At 40.2% G+C, this 23105-nt stretch overlaps 1 protein-coding gene across 7 annotated transcripts in view; it reads left to right on the top strand.

Annotated features, from left to right (window-relative positions):
* Positions 1-23105, top strand: part of LOC132883392 (zinc finger and BTB domain-containing protein 17-like) — a 237509-nt gene that overhangs the window by 8157 nt on the left and 206247 nt on the right. For 4 of the 7 annotated variants that reach the window (XR_009654313.1, XR_009654312.1, XR_009654309.1 and 1 more), the window contains exons 3-6: positions 1975-2869; positions 3002-3056; positions 3449-3602; positions 6747-7396. Coding sequence is in view for 2 of the 7 variants with exons in the window: in XM_060916970.1 (XP_060772953.1) it covers positions 2780-2869; positions 3002-3056; positions 3449-3602; positions 6747-6870 (423 nt within the window). In the remaining 5 variants the exon portion in view is untranslated. Of the gene's footprint in view, positions 1-1974; positions 2870-3001; positions 3057-3448; positions 3603-6746; positions 7397-23105 lie in introns of those variants that run through there. The other 3 variants (XR_009654310.1, XR_009654311.1, XM_060916969.1) reach the window with 2 other exon arrangements.

The following is a 23105-nucleotide window of genomic DNA, read 5'->3' as shown; positions in this document are numbered from 1 at the left end:
TGTTGCTTGCGCAACACAAAATAGTCCGTTGCCGTTCTGGAACACCGGTGTCTGTTGCCATTGGCAGCGGTCCGATATAGACCAACACGTCTGATCCTCAAATAACAGACGTGCGAACGTTGGGGAGCCCCATTCAAATGAACGGCGCATTCTACAGAGTGAAGACGACCCATGTAATGTAATATAATATAATATAAATGTATACAAGCCTTTAACCCTCTTTCTCCCATAGCTGCCGTTAGCGCCCGACTTGTATTCTCCCATAGCTGCCGAAAGCGCCCGAAATCGCCCGACAAGAAAATACACCTGTAACTGCAAAAAATGTTGTTGCTGAACTTCAAATACAAATGACACTAGTTAATGAGACTGTAATACACGTATTTGTGTATTAAAATGTATATGTTTGTATGAAATTATTTTTAGATATGGTCATGTTTTTACGTGGTGTCCCCTTGGTTGCGGCTCAGACTGATTCTGTGTTTGGGCGCATCTTCATAGCTGGCTAAATTAGTCAATCGTCCATGTTTGTTTACACTTTGTTTGCTTACATTACTGTCAATTCCTGTGGTCTCGTGCCAAATCTTCTTCTGTAGCAGCTATTGTTATTAAATTTACCTCAGAACAACTAGCCAGACCAAGAAAATGACTGCGCAGAAAAGACGCCTTTTTTTTTTTAACTCTGGAGGAGGCAGTGGCGTTATGCCTCAACTCCGAGTCAGAGCCAGACTTGTCCGTCTCGGATTTCAGTGATGCAAGTTCTAAAGTGAACTTGGATAATTACATAATTAAAGGGTTAAAAAGGCTGTTGAATATTAAACTAAACAAGTGACGTTGCACAGGTTGAATGCAAAGCAAGTTGTCAAGCTGAAAGCCAAGGTCAGGTTATGAGTGAAGAGAAGTGATGCAGGGGGCTATATATATATAGAGAGAGAGAGCCAAAGTCTCCGCCCCTTCTTTCAGTCCACTCAGTGTGGCCAATTTAGCACCCAGGGGCCCTCTGGTTGCCGTACCGCGTGGCCCAGGGGCCCTCTGGTTGCCATATCCCGTGGCCCAGGGGCCCTCTGGTTGCCGTACCGCATGGCCCAGGGGCCCTCTGGTTGCCATACTGCATGGCCCAGGGGCCCTGTGATTCCTGTATCCTGTGGCCGAGGGCCCTCTGACTGCTGTCACTGTTCCCCCAGCCCAATTCAGTTTGAATTCAATTCAAATGTTTTCGAACGAACCTTCCAATGATAACAGTATTTTTTTGAAAAAATAAAGAACTTAAAGGTGCAGTGTGTAAGACTGTGGTCAAAGTAGGTATTGCAACAACAATGTTCATTGAAAATGAGATGCCTATTGCCACATTTGATCTTTTCATGAATATTTACCAAGTAATAAACTAATATTTACCAGTATGACAAAATACAGTAAGTTTCCAGCTAAAAATGCCCATTTCTGGAAATTCAAAATGGCGGACAATGGAGAAGATCCCATTTTTCTTGTATGAAAAGTGCAATTTTCCCAGTCATAATGACTACATAGAATTTGATGCACAACAGGGTATGTTCATTGTGCTTGGCGTTTCTGGTCAATGTACAGCAAATGGTATTCTTGGCAGATCAGTTCTTTCTTGCATGGGCCAATGGCATTTAAGTGCAATATCACAGTATTAGGCCTATATTATATTATATTATATTATATTATATTATATTATATTATATTATATTATATTATATTATATTATATTATATTATATTGTGGCTTATTATATTATGACCTATTATATTATAGCCCATTATATTACATTATAGCTGTTATGATGTAAATAGCTGTTATTATGTAAATTATGGCTAGTGAAAAGACTGAATGGCTAGTGAGTCAGGACAACCACTAGCCAAAATGGCCGGTAAGCAAAAAAGTTAACATCAAGCCCTGGTGTGAATCTAAGTGTAACCATATTTATTTGATTAAATTGTTGTTTTTTATCCATAGACTTGCAAGCTGTACTTGGCTCAACGTCTCTGCAACCGAATGTCCATCTCCCTGAAAATCCACCTCTGACACCTGGTCCCATGGAGGAGTCTTCATCCCGGGAGACTGTTGTACTATGGCACAAAATGCCTCCAAACCTTATGCTTGCCTTACGTGAAAAGAAGAGACCAAAACCTAAAGAGAGACGAGAGATGATCCGTATAGTTATTGACGATGTACTAGCTAAAGAACGTGGAAGACCTGGAAGAGGAAAGCTGCGTGAGATTGCCAAGAAGATAGTACAACAATATCCCTCCTCTTTCCAAGACAGAGAGATGAATGGAACCACGGTAATTGGAACTGGGTATGATTCAGTGTTCATACAGCTTGAGAACAGACTTGAGAACATTAGTAGGCCATGTACCTTCAACTCGAGGCCAGCAGCAGAAAGGGGAGATGAGATAAGAAAGAAGTCCAGCCACTCGGATCGATATGTATGTGTGGAGTGGCAGCCTGCTGTTGAGAACACTCCTGAACTAGAGTCTAAAAAAGATGACTTGAAGAACGATTTCAAGACCCGCCAGCTGGAGGAATCAGTTGTTCGCAAATTGATGACTGACACATACTCCATCCAACGAACTGCAATCAACAATGGAAGCACTGTGAAAACTCTAATGGAGGAGTGGCCCTTCCTTTTTGAAGCTGCATGCATGTTTGACCACACACACACACACTTCTTGGCTTGGAAGTCCAAACAAAGCTGGCAGAGGAGGTGTCCAGAAAGGGAAAGGGCATCAAAGACTTTCTACAGTCCAGGGGGATAAAGATGGCACCCAGTAACGATCTAGTACAGCTGATCTCTGGGATCGCAAAATTCTTCAGAGAAAAGCCTGAACAACTCTTCCACCCAAGTGAGGTGGGTTTATAAATGTTTTATCACTGTGTTATTCATGATGAACTACAATGTATTTGTATGGGGCATACTGTTCTGGATGGAAAAATAGTTATTCAGCTATTCAGTATTTCTTCTTTTATTTCCTAACAACAGGAATCTGCTGCTGCCGCACTACCACTGCAAAGCACACCTTGCATCCTTACCACGGGTTTGTAATCTGTTTGATATTCAAAAAAATATGTGTTATGGATTTGATTTCACTGTCTATCTTCCTCATTCCTCACATGCTTCTTCTCTCCTGTCTTTTTCTCCTGCTTCTCGCTCCCTTCTTTGTCTCTTCCTCTTTCCCCATTCGCTTTCTCCCTTCTTGTCTGTTCTGTTTTCAGAAACTCACTCTATGTTTTGTTTGTGAAATAACTTTTTAATGGGTGGGCTTATTTCCATCAAGTCTTGTGTGCTAAAACTCTATGATCGGTGCATGAAGTAATAGAAGTTTGGAAGCCAGCACTTTCAAGGTGGCCGTGGAGTTCATAATTAAGTATCGTGTTCCACCCGTTTTCATTTGTTAATATATTCTCTTATGAATTTTACATGTTTAAGGTGATCATCATTACAAAATCGCCGTGGACCAAGAAGTCGTAAACAACCACATCAGCTCCATGATTGTAGCTCTGAGTTACACTTTTGCTGCATTTTATGTTTTTAACATAAAGTACCCAAAAGACATGGCTCTCACGCTGGAGTTCATTCAAAGGTAAGCAATTCTTACTGTTATGTTTTGTTTTTTTGTTTTTTTTGGGGGGGGGGGCACAAGCAGTTTTGCTGTGAAGGCTACTGTTTAGTACGGCAGACGAGCGACTTCGAGCGACTTTTGAGTAAAACCATGCAAATTGGTACACATATCCATCTTGGTATGCTGATTAATATTAGATATGGAGGCGTCGCGATGCTAAAGATGCTAAATTTTCAAGATGGCCACCAAATCCAATATGGCCAACCCATATTGATGAAACTATCAGGTATTTTGTTGTAAATGCATGAAAATTGATACAGTTAGCTCTTGATATGCTGATTAATATTAGAAGTAGAGGCATAGCAGAAAAAAAATCTGATTTCTCAAGATAGCCGCCAAATCAAATATATCTGACCCATATTAGTATAACCACCATGCACTTTGCAGTAGGAGCATGCAAATCAGCACAAATATACTTCATATGTTGAGCAATCTAGTAGTTGGCCATATTTGATTTGGTGGCCATCTTGCAAATTCAGCTTTTTTTGTGACGTTTTTGTGACAGTTATTAATCAGCATATCAAGAACTGTGTACCAATTTCCATGCTTATACTACAAAGTGCCGGGAGGTTTCACTAATATGGGTTAGCCATATTTGATTTAGCGGCCATCTTGAAACGTCAGCATTTTTCGCAATGCCTCCATTTCTATTATTAATCAGCACATGAAGAAGTAACTGTGTACCACTTTCCATGCTTTTACTACAAAGTGCCCAGTAGTTTCATTAATATGGGTTTGCCATATTGGATTTTGCAGCCATCTTGAAAATTCAGCATTTTTCGCAACGCCTCCACATCTTATATTAATCAGAATATCATGAAAGATATGTGTACCGATTTTTATGCTTTTACTCAAAAGGGCACGGTTTGGCCCTTTTTTGTCGCTCATCCTTCGTACTATATGGTTTATTCAGCATCTTTCCTCCACATTCTTTGTCTATGACAGCCTATGGAAATGTATGGTAAATGGTTGTGACAGATCTTTTTTCCATAATGTATATGGCAGCCAATAGGACCATGTGAAAGAAAGTGGTGAAATTTGGCACACACATTCTAGACAGTCCCCTGATTCTTTTCAACAAGTTCTATTTTGACACCTCACACACAATTCAAAAGCTCAAAGTTTTTCAACTTTCAGCCTCTGCCAATTCTGATTTTGTGAGAATTGAAAATAAAGTGCAGCCCCATAATGCACACCGTTCCACTAGTGGAACGCTGTAATGGTCATTGTAAAGTTAACAAACACAGTACTACACTAGAAAAGTAGATCCACCGCGCTCCTGTTCCTCACTATCTGGTGCGTCACGGGAAAGGACTGAGTTCTAATCAGTGAAGAAAATCACTGGAGCATCTCAGATGTGGAAAAATATTTTTCTGCTTTTATTGAGCAGTGCCAAACTAACGTTTCGACGTTACCGCGTCTTCATCAGAGTCGGGAAAAAAACGATGAACGACTCTGATGAAGACGCGGTAACGTCGAAACGTTAGTTTGGCACTGCTCAATAAAAGCAGAAAAAGATTTTTCCACATCTGAGATGCTCCGGTGATTTTCTTCACTGGACAGTACTACACTACTAACAGAGGGCCATTAGTACTGCACTACGACTTGGTCATTGTCATTCTGGTAACAGCAAATGCATAAGGCCATGTCTCAAAGGGTTAAATATTGTACTAACTATTTACAATTTGTTTTGCAATGAATCCATTAGGCTCATTTCATGTGCAATCAGACGCTTTGGGGCTGATTTTAATGAAACTTGATTTTAATGAATATTTACGTAAGTAATAAACCAATGTACCAAAGTATTGTATAGTATAGTATAGTATAAGTTTTGCAGCTTAAAATGTAGAATTTTTGGAAATTCAAAATGGCGGACATGAAGAAGATCCCACTTTTCATGAATGAAAAGTGCAATTTTCCTAGTCATTATGAATACTTAAAATTTCATGGTGGTGGTAAGTATTTGTGAACAAGGTGACATTTGTGAATGGGCAGAATTAATTCTGGAAATACAGTATTAAATACAGTGCACCTTTAAGGTAGAAACAGACTAAGAAAGTTTTGATTAATAGTGTTGGACACCATACATTTATCCTTGATTATGTCTGTCAGGGTAAGTCACATAGAAATGGTTTTGATTTAGCTTGGAAGCTCTTTTCTGGCTCTACAAATTACACAACCAACATGGGATACAACAATCATCAGAATATTATGATAGATTATGAGATATTAAAATATTGTCATTTGAATTTTAAAAAGCTACATTAAAATGAGTCATTTTTCTACTTAAGTTGGGGTATTATAACATCTCCTGAAAGTTTGGTCTTTGGTCCTTGTCATATAATTTGACGTTTAGGGTGAAATAAGTTGTAATAAAGTAGTTGTAGTAGTACAGTAGTATCAGAGAAGGTTAGCCCACCTGATATACGGTACGTACCCAACCTGTCACTCCGCCCAAAATAGCATGAGCATTTTGGGTGGAGTGTCAGATGGGGAACTCCTGTCAGTTGGGGTACTCTTCTCTGACACTACTCTATTACAACTTTACTACAACTCATTTCACTCTAGAAGTCGCATTATCTCTGCAATGACTCTAGAGACCAAGACCACACTTTCTGTTGATGAAATTGACATGATATCCTACCTATCCTGTCCTAGGCAAAAACTGACTAATTTTAAAAGACAACTTTTTCTATATTCAATATTTAGTATATTAACATCTCATAATTCATATTCTGTTGCTCGCTGTATTCCCTGCTCTTTGAGCTATTTGTAGAGCCAGATAAGACATCATCCAAACAATCTCTGTGTGATTGATTGACATAAACAAGGATGAATGTACAGTGTACCACCCTCTTAATTAGACATTCTTAGCTTTTTCTCCCTTTTTATTGATGCCAGACTCAGGCAAACGTAGTTCTGGGATTCTACCTTCCCAGTAAAAAGGCACACCAAGTTTCAATAAAAGTTTCAAGTTTCAATAAAATCCGTGCGGGTCAGGCCCCAAAGTGTATGATTCAACTAGCTTGCATAAGCAAATTCTATGTGTTAAGTCATAACATCACTCCAACAGCATATCTAAAAATACTTTAAATATTCTTTTAGAGTTTTCCTGGGAATAAATCCAGAACGAGGGTCAAAGGCTGAGAAGAAGGGAAAGAAACACCTTCACTTGCCCCCAAGACTTCTGAAGTTCTTGTGTGAACTGAACAGTTTTGAAAACCCCTGAATGGAAATGTGAACATTTGCATGCATGTGCACGCATGCGCGCGCACGCACACACACACAAAGCTGAGTTTCTGCTGAGGTCTGGAATGCCCCTCAACTCCCACCCCTTAATTGTTTAGGTGCGTGTTTCTTTTTTTTGTTCTTTCTTAAGAGACTTTGAAACCTGTTTGTTGGGAATCATAGACCTCACCCTTCAATCCAATTTAAAAGTTACAAATATCAAATCATTTTGTGGGTTTTGTATGTTGCATGACGTTCTTAAAAATGACAGGGTGCTAGTCATAATGAATACTTGATGAAATTTGTGGTGGTGTTAAATATTCTTGAATTAATTATTTGTGAATTAACAGCATGACTTCCCATAGACCTGTCCCTTCAATCCAATTTAAAAGGTACAAATATCAAATCATTTTGTGTTTTTTGTATGTTCTTAAAAATGTCAGTGTGCTAGTCATAATGAATATTTGATGAAGATAACATCTCTGAATTCATAGCATGAATTATTGAAATAAACTACTAAAATGGCATCTCACCTTGTGTAGACGTGTGTAATGTACTGTATTAAAAGACTTAACTTTGTGTAGATGACAAAAACAATCTCTGTTTATATATATTAAACTATCACATATTGGTAATGCATATTCAGATTCATATATTTGTCCTTAAGACATTTTTTCCTAGTTTGGACAGAAATCGACTTTATATCTAAGGGGTTATCAGTTTTCCACTAAAAGAAGTGTCTGTGAAAGAACCGAATTTACTGTAAATCCACAGAATTCTCCTTTCTTATAATGAAGGGGAATACATGTGAATGAACAGAAAGTTTATTGTAAATCTACGGAATTCTCCTTTTCTATAATGAACGGGAGTACATGTGAATGAACAGAGAATGTATTGTAAATCTACGGAATTCTCCTTTTTATGATGGACAGAGAATTTACTCTAAAAATACGGAATTCTCCGTTACAGAATAAACGGAAGGGCCGTAATGTAAACGGAGAAGTTACTGGTAATTTACTGCCAGGACTTTATCCGTTTTTTTACGGAATTTTTTTTTACAGTGTACAGGATGTAGTCATGTGGACTTTCCACAACATTAAGTGGAAATAAAAATGTCTAAAAATAAGGCATACCTTTCTTTAGCAAATTTAAAATGGTAATCACTGACAAATTGCTGTGGTGTAAATGCAATAAAACACTTCTGAACATACTTTTGATAAAAAGTAATCAGCTTCACATCACGTTGGTCTGTTTCAGGACTTAATTATTGATTATTTATGACAGCGTGTTCCAAAATGTTTTATTTCTTACACATACCATACTTTATTACAGTACATAAAGAAGCAGAAGAGAGAACAAACAGTGGACATGTACAACTGCTACCATCCGTTTCCCACATGGTATTTTCATATAAACAAAATAGTAATCCGTTATTCCATCTTTCTCATCACTGGTGCATGTGCGGGTTTTCCAGCTCTGCTTTGGGCTTTCAGTATTCTATACCAACATCAGAAGAGTGGAGGTGGAATCTCATTTATGGCCCTCTTCCTTCTCCTCAGTGACCTGCTGGAGCTGATTCTGGCTCCAGTTGTACTATACATTTGTGACCCAGAGAACATTTGTTTCGAATTGAGAGTACTGTTATTTGGAGCTAGGCTCTGTGGGCATCTACTTCACCAGCTGGTGGCATTAGAAAGCATCCTTCCTCAAAAATATCCATCACTTGCTGTTCTTTTCTCCCCAACCTGGTCTCTTATCCTATGCATCTTTGTGTGTGTGTTAGTATTTGGGTGTCAGTTCATTCCAATATACCTATTTGATATAAATGTACTTTTATGTGCTTTGCCTGTAATTGTGTGTGTAGTCACATGTATAGTGACTTGTAAAGCCTCTACTGACACCAACCAGGCCATAGACAGGAAGCCAGGCATGTTAGTGCTTAGTGTTGCCATGTTTACTCTGATCATTTTATATGTGCCATTTTTCTTGAATTGTTTTTTTTATCTATCTTTTATGTTAGAGGTTCTGGTGAGTATGAGACTGATTTCAGAGCCCCTCCTCTGTGTTCTCATTTGCAGGGAAAATCGTTTGGTTTAAACTAAAGCATGTTTTGCAGCACAATAGAAAATTCTTATATATCCTTTTTTACTGGTTAGTAATGAAATGAATGATCAAACTATATCATTTTATTTCCAGGAGAAATTAAATGTTACTGTTTATACTGTCCATGTTTATTGTTCATGCAATAAATATAAAACAATATAATATTCAAATATGGTAAATAATATTACTGTACATTAAATGTCACTTCCGTAGCTCTTTTTTTCCACATTTAATGCCTTCTAGCTTGTTGGTTCCTTCGTAATATTTTGCTTTGCCACAAATATGTATAAATAAAATATCTGTATTGATGTGTTTCTGATCCACATTCCTCATAATTATATGCATTAATACATTACAAGTGACACTTGTATGCATACTATCAAAGCAATTATTCCAGTGTTTATGGAGGTTACAGCAGTGGTACTGCAGAGTTTTTTTTATTTTTGTATTTTTTTGGACATATTTATTGGTTGACCATTATTTTCACACTCTTCTTATGTGCACCCACTAATATTTTATGAAGGTGTTAAAAAGAAGGAAAACAACAAGTCACCAAGAATGTTGTTATTGGGAATCAGGAGTTCAGTCTGTGGTGCAATTTATCCTGCAGTATTTTGATAAATAAGGATTAATGTCAGGCTTTTCTCACTTTGTATAATTTGACATGTATCTTGGGAGTCTCATAGCATTGTTCTGCCAAAATCTTCACTGAGTCTTTCAGCTTTTTTTCCTGGTACTTCAGGATGAATTTCTTATACTTCAGCTGACCACTGGACTCAAGAGCAATCTTTGTTCTTTCCTCAGCTTCAGCCTGAGAGTTCTGGAAGCTCAGTGAATAAATAAAAGCTTTATTTACTTCTACACACATTCATTTTGAAGGACAGTATCATCACCCATAAGAATAGCTGAAAGGTTTATATGTTACAATGTTTAGAGACTGTTCACTATTACCAAATAGATCTTCTGAAATCAAAGCTTAATAATAGTACACATCAACTGACCAGATCAGTTTCTCTTCAGTCACAACATGGCAGAGATGATTTTGTGGAGCAATTCAGTTTTGGGATATGGATTCTCCTTTCAAAGACCACTTTTTTTTTGGCCATGGTGTGGTGGTGTCACAAGAAAAACACTGCTGAAGGCATATGAACATGTCAACCAAAAGAAAACTATACTGCATTGCCAGTCGCGTGGGTCAACAAAGGGCATGTCTCTCAGTGACCAGCCAGGCTGAGGTTGGTGAAAAGCATCCTACTGACTGTGACAGCTTGTCCCTGTCCTCCAAACCATCTGGTAATCAGAACTCTAAGTGGAAACATGTTAACAAACAAAACAGGTTAAGAATAGCATCCATAAATGTTTGAACACTGCATGATGATATCAAACTAGCAACGATCATCAAAGTTACGGAGCCACTTGGTATTGTTGCGTTAACCCTGCAGGAAGTCAGACGCATGGGAAAAGGTAGCTTTGAGCTTGATGATGACTCAATGAAAGGATGGAAATTCATCTGGAGTGGATACAACTGTAAAAAGGAGCATGGTGTAGCCATACTACTTGCTCCTAATGTGGCAATGGATGAGTACCAAGAACACCTGAAAGGTAGAATTATATCTACTACTGTTCTCATCAAAGGGATGTATCTTGCACTACTGAATGAATATGCACCAACAGACAAGGCTTCTGAATCATTAAAACTGTTGTTCTATCATTGCTTGACAAAGGCAAAAAAGGATCTCAACAGAAATTTTTCCAAATTCAAACTGATAACTTTAGGTGACTTCAATGCCACTATCTCTTCAAAGAGTAAGGATTCCGGTGCATGGGACTCTGTTCTAGGTCACAACAACTCTGACAGAGTAGAAACTAACGATAATTCCTTTGATAATGATAATGAGATTCCTTACCTGGTGCCATCAAAATCAATTGATTATGGAAAGGCCTAGGGTGCCTGAACAATAAAGAGGGCAGATGCGAGCAAATAGCAATAATAATCATTAAAATTTATTTAACAAAGTTGCTGGATCGCAAGTACAAAAATATAAATAAGTCAGCAGAGAAACAGTCAATTATTGGTGGTGTTGGGGGATGTTGGAATCCGTAGAGTGTGCTGTGTGCATGTTCCAAAGTCAAAACCGAAATAAAGAAAGAGAGCATCTCAAACCATGGGAACCACTTCTAATAAGCCTTGGCTACACCTGCATGCCAGGGTAGTCAATCAGCTGGAAGTGGGCGGCCCCGCCCACAATCACACCAAGGCATTGGGAAGCAGACACAACAAAAACCTAACAGAAAAGGCCCAGTGGCTCTTACATCCCCCCCATAAGAAAAATCCTCAGGATTTTAAACTAGGCAAACAATTATCCATCTTTAGCAAAATTCACATAATTTATCTACTGGTAATTTTCACATATAATTATATACATTAAGCAGTCCACTAACATTCAAGTTTCATAATAACCTACATTCAACATCACAAAATATTACATATCAGTATCATCATATTAATATTTTCAACACCACCAAAATTCCCATTACCAATATTATCACCATCACCATAGCCACATTAGCAATACTTACATTAGCACCAGTAGGGGAGAGCGGGGTAATGTGAGACATCGGGTAATGTGAGACACCCCCTGTATCTAGGCAACGGAACACAATTGTGGTCATGTGACCATTATGTTTTCAAGCCCCTCCCATTCCCCCCTTGCCAGGAAGGTGAAGTTGGTGCTGGTGCTGTGGTATGGTTTTGTTTTTCACAAAAATGTGTTTTTTGCATGTAAAAGTAAATTTTCTTGCTATGAACTTAATCAACTAATGTGTCAAAGCAAATTGATTGAGGTAGAAAAACTTATACATGTTGATGAACTTCCAACGTATACCGTAAAACCATGTGATTGATGCTAGTTGAAGATTAGCCTGAATTGCTAGAGATGTTGTTTTTTCTAAAATGGTGGCTGTGGGGTTAAGTGAGACACTGTCTCACTTTACCCCACCATGAAGCACAAGTTAAGTTTAGTCTTAAACATATTTAGTGTAATATTACATTATATATATTTTAGTTTTAATGTCATAAACATTGTAGAAAAGCCATCATGTCAAGAAACTACACCAGGAAGACAACCTGGGGCCAAACACCCCTCGCAGAGATGGAGAGTGCAGCCGCTGAGGTCATGCAAGGAAAGAAGTTCTTAAGAAAAACTGGAAGGGATAGAAATATTGACAAGACAACCCTACAAAGATTCATAAAGACAAAAGAGAAAGGAGAAGTAAAATCAGTAGCCTGGGGTGCAGTAGCTGAGGCAAAGAGAATATTCACAGATGAGATGGAGGAGGAGCTTGCCAAACACTTGAAACAACTAGCTGACCAGTTCTATGGCCTTGCTCCAGTTACAGTAAGTGCTGTGAACTGGCATTTGAATACGCAGAGAGAAACAATATCCCTGTCCCTGCCAATTGAACAGAGAAACAATGTGCAGGTAGGCTAGGGTGTGGAAGAGATCACATGATTCTGTAGGTTAACTTAAGACAAATTATCTTGCCACAAAGCTAAATCTTATAATAATGAATTCTCTACTCTTTATGAATAGAGTGGTTTGGCAGGTTCCTATCACGTCGCCAACTCTCTGCTGGGAATGCCATACCTCCCATGTTTGTCTTCCCCAGAGTTAGGTTTAAGGACGACTTCATGATAAGAGCACCTCCAGGAGCCAAAGGTGCCTCCACCAGAACAGGATGGATGAATGAAGACACCCGGCCTGAGTTCCTTGATCACCTGATACAGCACACTCAGTGTACTCCTGACCGTCCCATGCTGCTAATCCTTGATAATCTTAAAGCTCACATCTCACTCAATGCAGTAGAAAAAGCAAAGAGCAACGGTATTGTTCTGTTCACCCTTCCACCCCACACATCCCATCGCATGCAGCCTCTCGACATGATCGTGTATGGCCTGTTCAAGACCCTATACAACCAAGCTCTTGATGGGTGAATGAGATCTAACCCTGGCAAAACAGTCTCCATCTACCAGATTGCAGGACTTGTGAATGAGGCCTTCCTGTCAGCAGTGACACCACGGAATATCACTTCTGGATTCAAGTCCACTGGGATTTTCCCATATAACAGAGATATTTTCCCTGAGGAAGCGTTTGCACCATCCATGGTGTCAGACCGGCCAAACCCTGAGCTGCAGCCTGCATCCACTGGTCCATCCACTTCAGATGATCCAGATGGTCCACTCCCTGCAGATGAACCACCTTCTGCAGATGATCCACTCGCTGATGCTAATCCATCCACTCTGCGTGGTCCACATGGATGTGCCTCACCAGCTGACTCAGATGTTCCCAGCCGACCTGGATATGTGTCTCCTCCTGAAATCCTACCACTTCCCAAATGTCCCCCCAGAGCTCAAACCAAAAGAAAGCGTGTGAAGACAGCCATCCTAACAGATACTCCTGAGAAGCAGACAATAGAAAAGGCTTATGAAGAGAGACAAAAGAAACTGGCAGGGAAAAAGCAAAATAGCAAAGAAAAGGGAAAACTGAAAAAGAAAACACCCAAAAGGAAAATCATAGAGAGCAAGTCTGAGGAGAGTGATGTCCCTGTCCCACTTGATGATGAGAGCTCTGAGGATGAGAGAAGTGATCCTGGAAACACAGATCTGAACATGGGTGACTTTGTCCTAGTTAACTTTGCAACCAAACACAGGAGTCTCCGTTACGTTGGCATGGTTGAGAAAGTTGAGTATGACGAAATACTTACACAATTCCTCAGAAGAATCCAGGGAAACAAGAAAAAGTGGGAGAGACCCACGTTTGCTATAAAAGAAAATGATGTGGCACATGTTCCTAAAGGTGATGTGGTGAAGAGGCTGCCTCAACCTAATAGGCCTGGAGGAACCACACGGAGAGAGCAACTCTTCACCTTTCCCTGTAACGTTCAGGGCTGGAATGTAGAATAGGCCTTGTTATAGAGTATGAGGCTGATGTTCTAATCCAGGAGGGTCTAGCCTGTGTCCTGAGTCCCAGGCTGTTCTAGCTGGTTCTGATTATGGGTCTATGTTCTGACCCCCAGACTGTGCACTAGCTGGTTCTGATTGTCCTTTGCTCTGACCCCCAGACACTAGCTGGCTCTAAAGTTCCTGTGTTCTGACTCCCACACTGTGAATGTTAATTAAAACATATCTCATTATCTCTAGCCACTTTATCCTGTTCTACAGGGTCGCAGGCAAGCTGGAGCCTATCCCAGCTGACTACGGGTGAAAGGTGGGGTACACCCTGAACAAGTCGCCAGGTCATCACAGGGCTGACAGATAGACAAGCATTCACACTCACATTAATACCTACAGTCAATTTAGAGTCACCAGTTAACCTAACCTGCATGTCTTTGGACTGTGGGGGAAACCGGAGCACCCGGAGGAAACCCACACGGACACAGGGAGAACATGCAAACTCCGCACAGAAAGGCCCTCGCCGACCACGGGGATCGAACCCGGACCCTCTTGCTGTGAGGCGACAGCGCTAACCACTACACCACCGTGCCGCCTAATTAAAATATTTTGAATTATATTATGTTGTATTTGATTTACTTTTTAGTACTTTGGGTTACTTTCAAGTGTTGAAAAAAATGTGCTTAATTGACCAATCCCCATGATTCTGATACTAATCTGACATTAGTTTTGGAATGTGTGGTTGTCAATCTAGCTGTCAGGATTCTAATTGTTACAACATGTGTTGTTATGGTAGTTTTAAAGTGGAAAACTTAAGTGGATCAGCTTACCCCCAACTGGTTCACTTTACCCCTTGATTTCTCTGGTCTGTCTAAGTTTACCCCTGAGCTGGGGTAAAGTGAGACACAAGACCACTTTTTTAAAAACAATCATATTTTCATTGCCCTTTGTCCTGAAGACATTCTGATAATTTCCATAGCTAGGAAACATCCTGAATTAATAGGAAATGTGTAAATTTTACTGATATATCATTTTAGCTCGGCTAGAGGGGAGCAAATGTAAAAAATGGCTCACATTACCCCGCTCTCCCCATTATAATTTATGTTTGTTATTCAATCCATTACCCTACATATTCATAATCAATAGCAGCCAGCCCCTTGGCTTAACATACATCCACATTCCGGGCCCTGGAACAATTAGGACAGACAAGACAGGGAATAGCACAGTAGTTACACTAAACACGAACAGGAGAGCGTGACAATGCATCCGCTATCATGTTCTCTTTGCCCTTAATATGCTTGATGTTAAGATTATATGGCTGGAGAAAAAATACACCAGTGCATTAATTTTTGATTAGGATTTTGGAGAGAATGAAGAAAAGTTAATGGATTATGGTTGCAATAGACAACAACTGGGGTTAGACTACCGCCACCATAGATTTCAAAAAGTCTGGAAAGCCCAAATCAATGTGAGTGCTTCTTTTTCTATAGTCGAATAGTTCAACTGATAAGAGTTGAATTTTTGTGAAAAATAGCAAACTGATCACTCATTTCCATCACCATCTTGGAGCAAAACAGCTCCTGCCCCCACCTTGCTGGCATCAACTTGTAACTTAAATGGCTTGGTCAATCACAGAGCAGCAAGGAGAGGGGCAGACATCAGGAGATTTTTGGCTTGCTGAAACGCCCTTTGGCAAGCCAGCGTCCAATCAAAGGGCTTGCTCTGCTTGAGCAGATCTGTAAGTGTCACTACAACCAAGGAGAAATTCTGACAAAAATTCCTATAATACCCAATCATTCCCAGAAATCTCATCAATTCTTTTTTAATGGTAGGCGGTGGAAAATTATCAATTGCCATAACTTTTGCGTGAACAGGGCACACAAAGCCCTGGCCCACAACTTTACCTAAGTAGATCACTGTCGCCCTGGCGAATTCACATTTCACCAGGTTGACGGTGAGGTTGACTTGGGCGAGGCGGGTGAACAGTTGACGGAGATGATCAAAGTGGGAACTCCAAGTGTCACTATAAACAGTATCATTTAAATAGACAGCACACCCCTCAAGATGCGCAATTATTTGGTTCATCAATCTTTGAAAAACAGCTGGCGCGTTCCATAACCCAAAAAGCATAACTTTATAAGAATACAGGCCACTTGGCATAATAAAGGCAGAGACCTCATGCGCACGCTCTGTTTAGGGAATTTGCCAATATCCCTTCAATAAATCAAGCTTACTCACGAATTTGGCTGAACCCACTTGTTCCACACAATCCTCAATGTGCGGAAGAGGGAATGAGTCAGGTTTAGTGACTTTATTTAATTTTCTATAATCAGTACAAAACCGGTAGGTTCCATCGGCTTTATTCACCAGCAAGCACGGTGACGCCCAGCTAGAAAATGACTGTTCCGCAAGATTATGATCCAATAAATATTGCACTTCTTTTTTCCAAAAATTTCTGTCTCTCACCAGAAACTCTGTAAAAGCATTGGCAAATGGGGGAAGCATCCCCGACGTCAATGTCATGGCTAATTACATGAGTTTGGGTAGGTGTATCAGAAAACAGGGTCAGAAATTCCTTTATCAGAGCCCCTACCTCAGACACCTAGTCTGGGGACAGATGGCTCAATAGCAACAGTAGATTAGCAAGAGAGTCAGAATTTTTAAGTCTTCCTAGTAAGAGCGCATCATCTGGTTCACACACATCAACCTCTTCCAGCACTACCACCACTAGTGGAGAAGAGACTGATGCTGCAAAACAATTTGAAGAGCATTGAGCGCCGTCCTCAGCCGTTGCTGCCACCAATGGACTGAGGGCAGGGCTCGCCTCAGAGATAACAGTTGCAGCACATATTTCATCTTTGTCCACTACACCATCACATTCAAAATAGGACTTTAGCAGATTGACATGACACAATTGTGTCTGCCTTTTCCTGTCAGGCATAGTCACCACATTATTGTCATTTTTCTCTTTGCTCATCACTCTATAGGGACCTACAAATTTTGCTTGAAATGGTGAGTATGTTGCAGGTAAAAGGACCATCACCTGATCCCCAGGATTGAAAGCACGACACAGGTTTCTGATCATACACTCGTTTCAATTTTGCTTGTGCTTTTTTGCAGTTTTTCACAAGCCAGTCTCCTAGCCACATCCAATCATCGCCTGAAGCCATTGACATAATCAGTCAAAGACAGTGGTGGCTCGCTGGTTACACCATAATCCAACAATGATGCTACTGGCCCATGCACTGTATGGCCAAAGATGAGCGCGTTTGGGCTAAACCCGGTGCTTTCTTGCATGACGCAAGAAAAAACAACAGTAGCCAGGGAAGGCCGTCCTCCCAGTCCCTGCCTAATTCCACACAATATGCCCTCAGCATTGACTTGAGCATCTGATGGAAGCACTCCAAGACGCCTTGGCTTTGAGGGTGATACACAGAAGCTTTATTATGCCGGATCTTTAATAAGTGCAACACCTGAGAGAATGTCTTGGATGTGAAATTCGTGCCCCGATCAGATTGTATTATTTTAGGCAATCCGAATATCAAAATAAACTGAGATAAAGCTTTAACAATGGATTTGGCTGTCATTGAACAAAAGGAATATGCCACAGGATAACAAGTTGTCTGACAAATCACTGTAAGCAGATAAGAACAACCTGTTTTCAAACAGGGCAGCAGACCCACACAATCAATCACACGATGTTTAAAGGGTTTAGGCATGGGGGCTATCGGACGAAGAAAGACAGGTTTTGGCATCTGATTTGGTTTACCAGTCAATTGGCAAATGTGACAGATTTTCACATGAGAAACTGTCTCTTTTCACTCGAAGCCAGTAACAGTAACACAGGAGTCTGTCATATGTTTTCTTGACTCCCATATGACCAGTGTCATCATGGGCAGTCTTCAAAACCAATGGGCGCAATGACGTTGGCACCACCACCTTCCATACAGACTCATCAGGAGCTTTGCTATGTGGTAAGCATTTACGCATTCGAACACCATCCTTCACTAGATAACCTTGAGTTATTTCACTGTTTTTAATGTCATGTGCTTTATCGAATAGAGGCTGCAGCGAGGAAACAGACTGTTGTGCATCAATCAACTGCTTACATGAGATTGAATCTGGCAAACCAACCAATGGTGGCAGCACAACACTGTCACCATCAGCTGCTTTAGAGGCAGCACGACTGGCAGTGTGTGTTACAGCAGACACAGGACAAACACAGGGAATATCACTCACGTCAGAGAAAGATTGAGCATCATGTCCACATGCAAAGCCACAGTCAACACTAGGTGACACATTAGCCCACACCCTGCCACTGGCCAAACCATTTCCCCAAATCATGGAGACATTGTGCAGGGAGCGCAGGGCGCACCCCAAGCAACACTTCTCCACTGACCAATTTGGAATCTAAGTGCACTTTATGCAGTGACACAGACAAAACAGTTAGGTTGACTCCACAAACAAAAATAGTCTGACCAGAATCAGATGAAGCCGAGAAGGATAAAACTGATTGCAAAGTGAACGATTCCATCGAACCAGTGTCTCGGAGTATTTTAATCGGCACTTTTTCTTCATTAATGCTTAGTGACACAAACCCATTGAAAATAAAAGGAGGAAAACTCAAATCAAAACGGGGCTTGTTCGAATCACTAGGCTGACTAGGGAGAGACATGGCCAAGGCAGAGCCCTGGGTGGTGTCTTTAGCTGGAGCACGGGACTTGTTTTTACCTTTTAACACCGGACACTTGAATTTCCTTTGTTCCTTACCCAAACAGTAATTACAAACTCTATTTGGGTCTAACTTACTCTGGGAACGAGGCTCAGGCTTGCTAAAAAGATTAAAAGGCACTTCTGATGTGGGTTTATGGGGTGATTGACTTCTCCGAATCACACGATAATTAGAAAATTACTGTGTTCCAACGAACTTAGTTTTGTGAATCAAAGCGTAGTCATCAGCCAAAGTCACAGCTTCAGACACCATCAAAACATGATGCTCACTAATAAAAGTCGCAATTTGCTCAGGAAGACAATTTTTAAATTGCTCGACTAAGATCAGGTTAGCCAAACTCTCCTGTGATTCAATTTCTGATGCAGAACACCAATGATTAAATTGAACAGACAGCTCCTTGGCAAATTCAGTATAATTTTGACCGGGGCGTTTACCAGTGGTGGCTGGTAGTCTTTCAAACAGGGGAGGCTGGTCGGTTACGATATTTCCAGATTTTAAAAGAAAAAACACATCAATTTTGCCCATATTCTTGCCTCTGATCTGGCTGATTGTTGGCAGCATCACAAACTGTGAAATAACAGGTTCTTTTGGCCCATTAGCCTACTGTCCAATATACATGATGGTGGTGTTGGGGGGGTGTTATATTTTAACATTTTATATTTTAAAATTGTGGCATGTTGTTTAAAAATTGACCTCGGCTGTGTTTTTGTTTAAAAATGTTTTCCAAATTGTAGCGGTGTTTAATTCATATCCAGAAAAACATATATTCCAATATAATATACTCAGCATAAACATTTTAAATAGATTCTATATTTTTGGTCCATCCATGACATATTACTAAAGTAGCCTATTTACTGTTGTTGATGTGGGTCACTTGCTGTTAGCCAATTCACTTTCTCGTACCAGGAGAGCTGAAAGGAACGAGTATTATTCCCTACCTTTTTCACCAAGTCAATTTGAGGCGTTGGTCTACCCTGCTCTTTAATTTTAATTTTTTCCTAGACAGGAAGACTGGCAAATGGCTTCGCCAAAATTAAATCAGCAATGCTTGGCATCCGTGCGCAGCTTTCTTGCTAGCTGACTAGCCCCCTCAAGTTCAAGTTCAGTCACTCAAATAAACTAAATTTCTGGAACTAAGATAGCAAACTTGACAACACTATATTTACACTTTATTTACAATGAAAATATATACAAACTAAAAAAGCTGGTAGAAACCGTATGTAATGAATGAAATCGAAATGTAAGCCGATCTCTTACAATACACCACAGCACTTGCAAATCCGCATGGGACTGAACTGATGTTGCCAGATACTGCTGACGTTATCCAGCCCAAAATATGTTCGAAACCTGCCAAAATGCACTTAAAACCGCCCAATTGGGCGGGAAACCGCCCAATCTGGCAACACTGTAACCGCTGCCTGTCTATAGTTGAAACGAGCTGTCAATCAAAGAAAATATCCGGCCGCTTTCACCAATCACCAGTCTCCTTGCGGGAACTGCCATGTCCCTCCCATGTGAGGCTCGGAGTCCGTGGGCGGGCATTTTCACAGTATTTGTCCAATAGCCGTCTTGCATTTTGAGATTGAAACGCACATAGCTCCCAAATGCCGTTGAAGTCCACTGAGGTTGGGAGTCCGTGAGACTCCGTGGGCGGGCATTTTCACAGTATTTGTCCAATAATCGTCTTGCATTTTGAGATTGACAAGCACATAGCTCCCAATCCACCGAGGCTGGGCTGCATTGCGCTGTCACAAGGGGGAAAAACTCACGCACACATTAGGCGAACTGGGGAAAGTTATAACGGAATGATTTCGCACTGTAGTTGGGTTGAGCACATATATTTCTATGATTCTGGATCTGAAATAGCAATGTTATAAGGTCGGCTATAACATAAGCCTAGCGCAATTCATCCTACATGATGTTCGTCATTTTTAGAGGAGGCTGAGCCTCCCTCGTTGTCTTAGAGCAATCGCCCGTGGCGTTTACACATTCCACTAACTTTTGGTGATATGCCGGGGGGGGCAAGCCGTAGCCATATGAACCATCTTCTCCCTTTCACTGTACAGCATTGAACACACCAATCCCTGTACTTGATGCCATGTTCTATCTCTGCCCATTCTTCTGACTCCCTGTAATGGTATTAGATACAGAGATGATACCGGATACCAAATACAGTGACGTCACGACTGTGCTTTAAACCCAGGGCAGAATCGAAATTCTTTCTCTCTGGCGGTGGGTTTCCACATGTGAAAGAGACATCGTTACATCTGTGCTACAGGAGAACAAAGGACAAAGAATGAGCTATTGATACTGGACCTTTAGCCAAAGTTCAATGTATTTGATCTTCACATAGTTGCAATAATAACTGAACCGGTTAGCTACGGTACTGCAGCCCATGCAGTATTTTAAAGATGAAAGGCGACCAGATCCCTTTTCCCTTTTGCAATGTCAACGAACTACAAACAAGATTCCTTCCAGATCATCAGATGACCGACGGGACACCGAAGATCTTCAGCTGACGAACTGTAAAAGTGAAAGGAACAAAACTGTTTTCTCCCTGGACCTGCGCTCCGCACTGTCTTTGGATAACAGATGGTGCACTTTCAGTCACCAAACAAGAGCGATCTCAAGTAAGGCTGGCATCTGGGTAATTGTTAGTCTTAGTTGTGGCTAGTTAATGTGAAGAGTGTTGTTTATTTGAATTCGTTTATGGTTTAAATGTACGCATTTTGATTCACATGAAAATTGGTCTTAGACCGCGTGTTGTTTGATGAACTTTGTTTACTATCTGTATTTAGTTAGATCATGCATGCGCTCTCTCTCTCTCTCTCTCTCTCTCTCACTCTCTTTTTAACTCCCTCTGTCGCACTACACTCCTCAACAGTGGGATTTCAGGAGTACACTGCAAAAAATGATATCTTAGCAAGTGAAAATATCATGAAAATAGTTGAAACGATCTAGCATTTCTTATTAGAAGAAAACAAGACACCAATTTTGAGATTATTAAACCTAGTTCTAGATTGCAACCAACTTATTCTAAGATGTCTTACCAAGTGTAATTATCTTACTGCACTGGCAAATTATTTCACTTGATTATAGTCTAAATGTTCTCAAATTTATTATGTTTTTCCTTATATTAGGATGGCTAGTTTTTGCAGTGTAGCTAAGGGTTGAGTAGAAGTTGGGTTTAAGGTAGGGTTGCCACCATTCAGAAATGAAAATAAGGGACGCCCACCACAGCTCCTTGGGGCCATGACCACCACGGGCACGACTCCCATGGGGTGGGGTGCCCACAGCAGTGGTATGTTTTATTTTGTAGGTGTTTTTAGTAAAGGGGTGATCAAGAAAGCAATTACTCATACTTAAAGCTTGAAATACTTTCTTGCCAATGCTGTAAAAATGTATAATGTACAAGTGGGCAACAATGAACTTTTAAAATATAATCTAAATATATTGAGAACTTAATATCACTGTAAATGTAAGTGCATAACTGTTCTTGGTGTAGGGACTCTCTTTGTGAACCTTGGGGACATTTTTACTTGGAGAGGAAAAAAGAGAACAAAAAACAACAAAAACACAACAAACATGTATGTCTGCTTATTCAAGAATGCAGTGTGGGTGCAATCAGTTAATAATTGAAATTAAGTGATCAATCTCGCTAAATCAGTCTCATTAAATTTTGAAGGTCAATAATTAAAATGAATCAATCCCATTGAATCGTTTACTTTGACTCATTTGAATTGAATCATACCATAGAATCAGTCTCATTTGAAGTGAATCATTCAGTGAATCATTTAGTGAATCGTTCAATGAATCATTTAGTGAATCGTTCAATGAATCGTTTAGTGAATCATTTAGTGAATCGTTCAATGAATCGTTTAGTGAATAATTTAGTGAATCATACCATTAATCCTGGATGAATTACCAAACAGCTAGATTATGGTATATTTCCAAATTATTACAATCACTTACCACATTACATAACTTTATATGCACCCTTTTGAATTTGAGGGAGATTGGGGACTTCATATATTGTTCACACAAATAAACACAGTTTGTTTAATAAATGAATTTATTATAACAAAGATAAAAATAATAAATCAATATATACAAGCAGTGAGGTGTATATACATGTGTGGTGTGTGTGTATGGCCTAGCTTGTTGCTAGCTAAAACAAAGGAATGTTATCTAAGTAGAACAAAGGATTAGCTCTGTTGCTAATGTGTGCTTGTGTGTGTGTGTGTGTGTGTGTGTGTGTGTGTGTGTGTGTGTGTGTGTGAGACCTAGCTTGTTGCTAGCTAAAACAAAGGAATGTTATCCAAGTAGAACAAAGGATTAGCTCTGTTGCTAATGTGTGCTTGTGTGTGTGTGCACGCGTGTGTGTGTGTGGGGGGGGAGGACTTGACCATGTGTTTAGCCTCATGTAGCTAACTACACGTGGTGGAGACCT

This window comes from Neoarius graeffei, chromosome 3, assembly GCF_027579695.1.
Source record: "Neoarius graeffei isolate fNeoGra1 chromosome 3, fNeoGra1.pri, whole genome shotgun sequence".
NCBI classification, from domain to species: Eukaryota; Metazoa; Chordata; class Actinopteri; order Siluriformes; family Ariidae; genus Neoarius; species Neoarius graeffei.
This window is presented reverse-complemented; position numbering and strand designations above follow the sequence as displayed.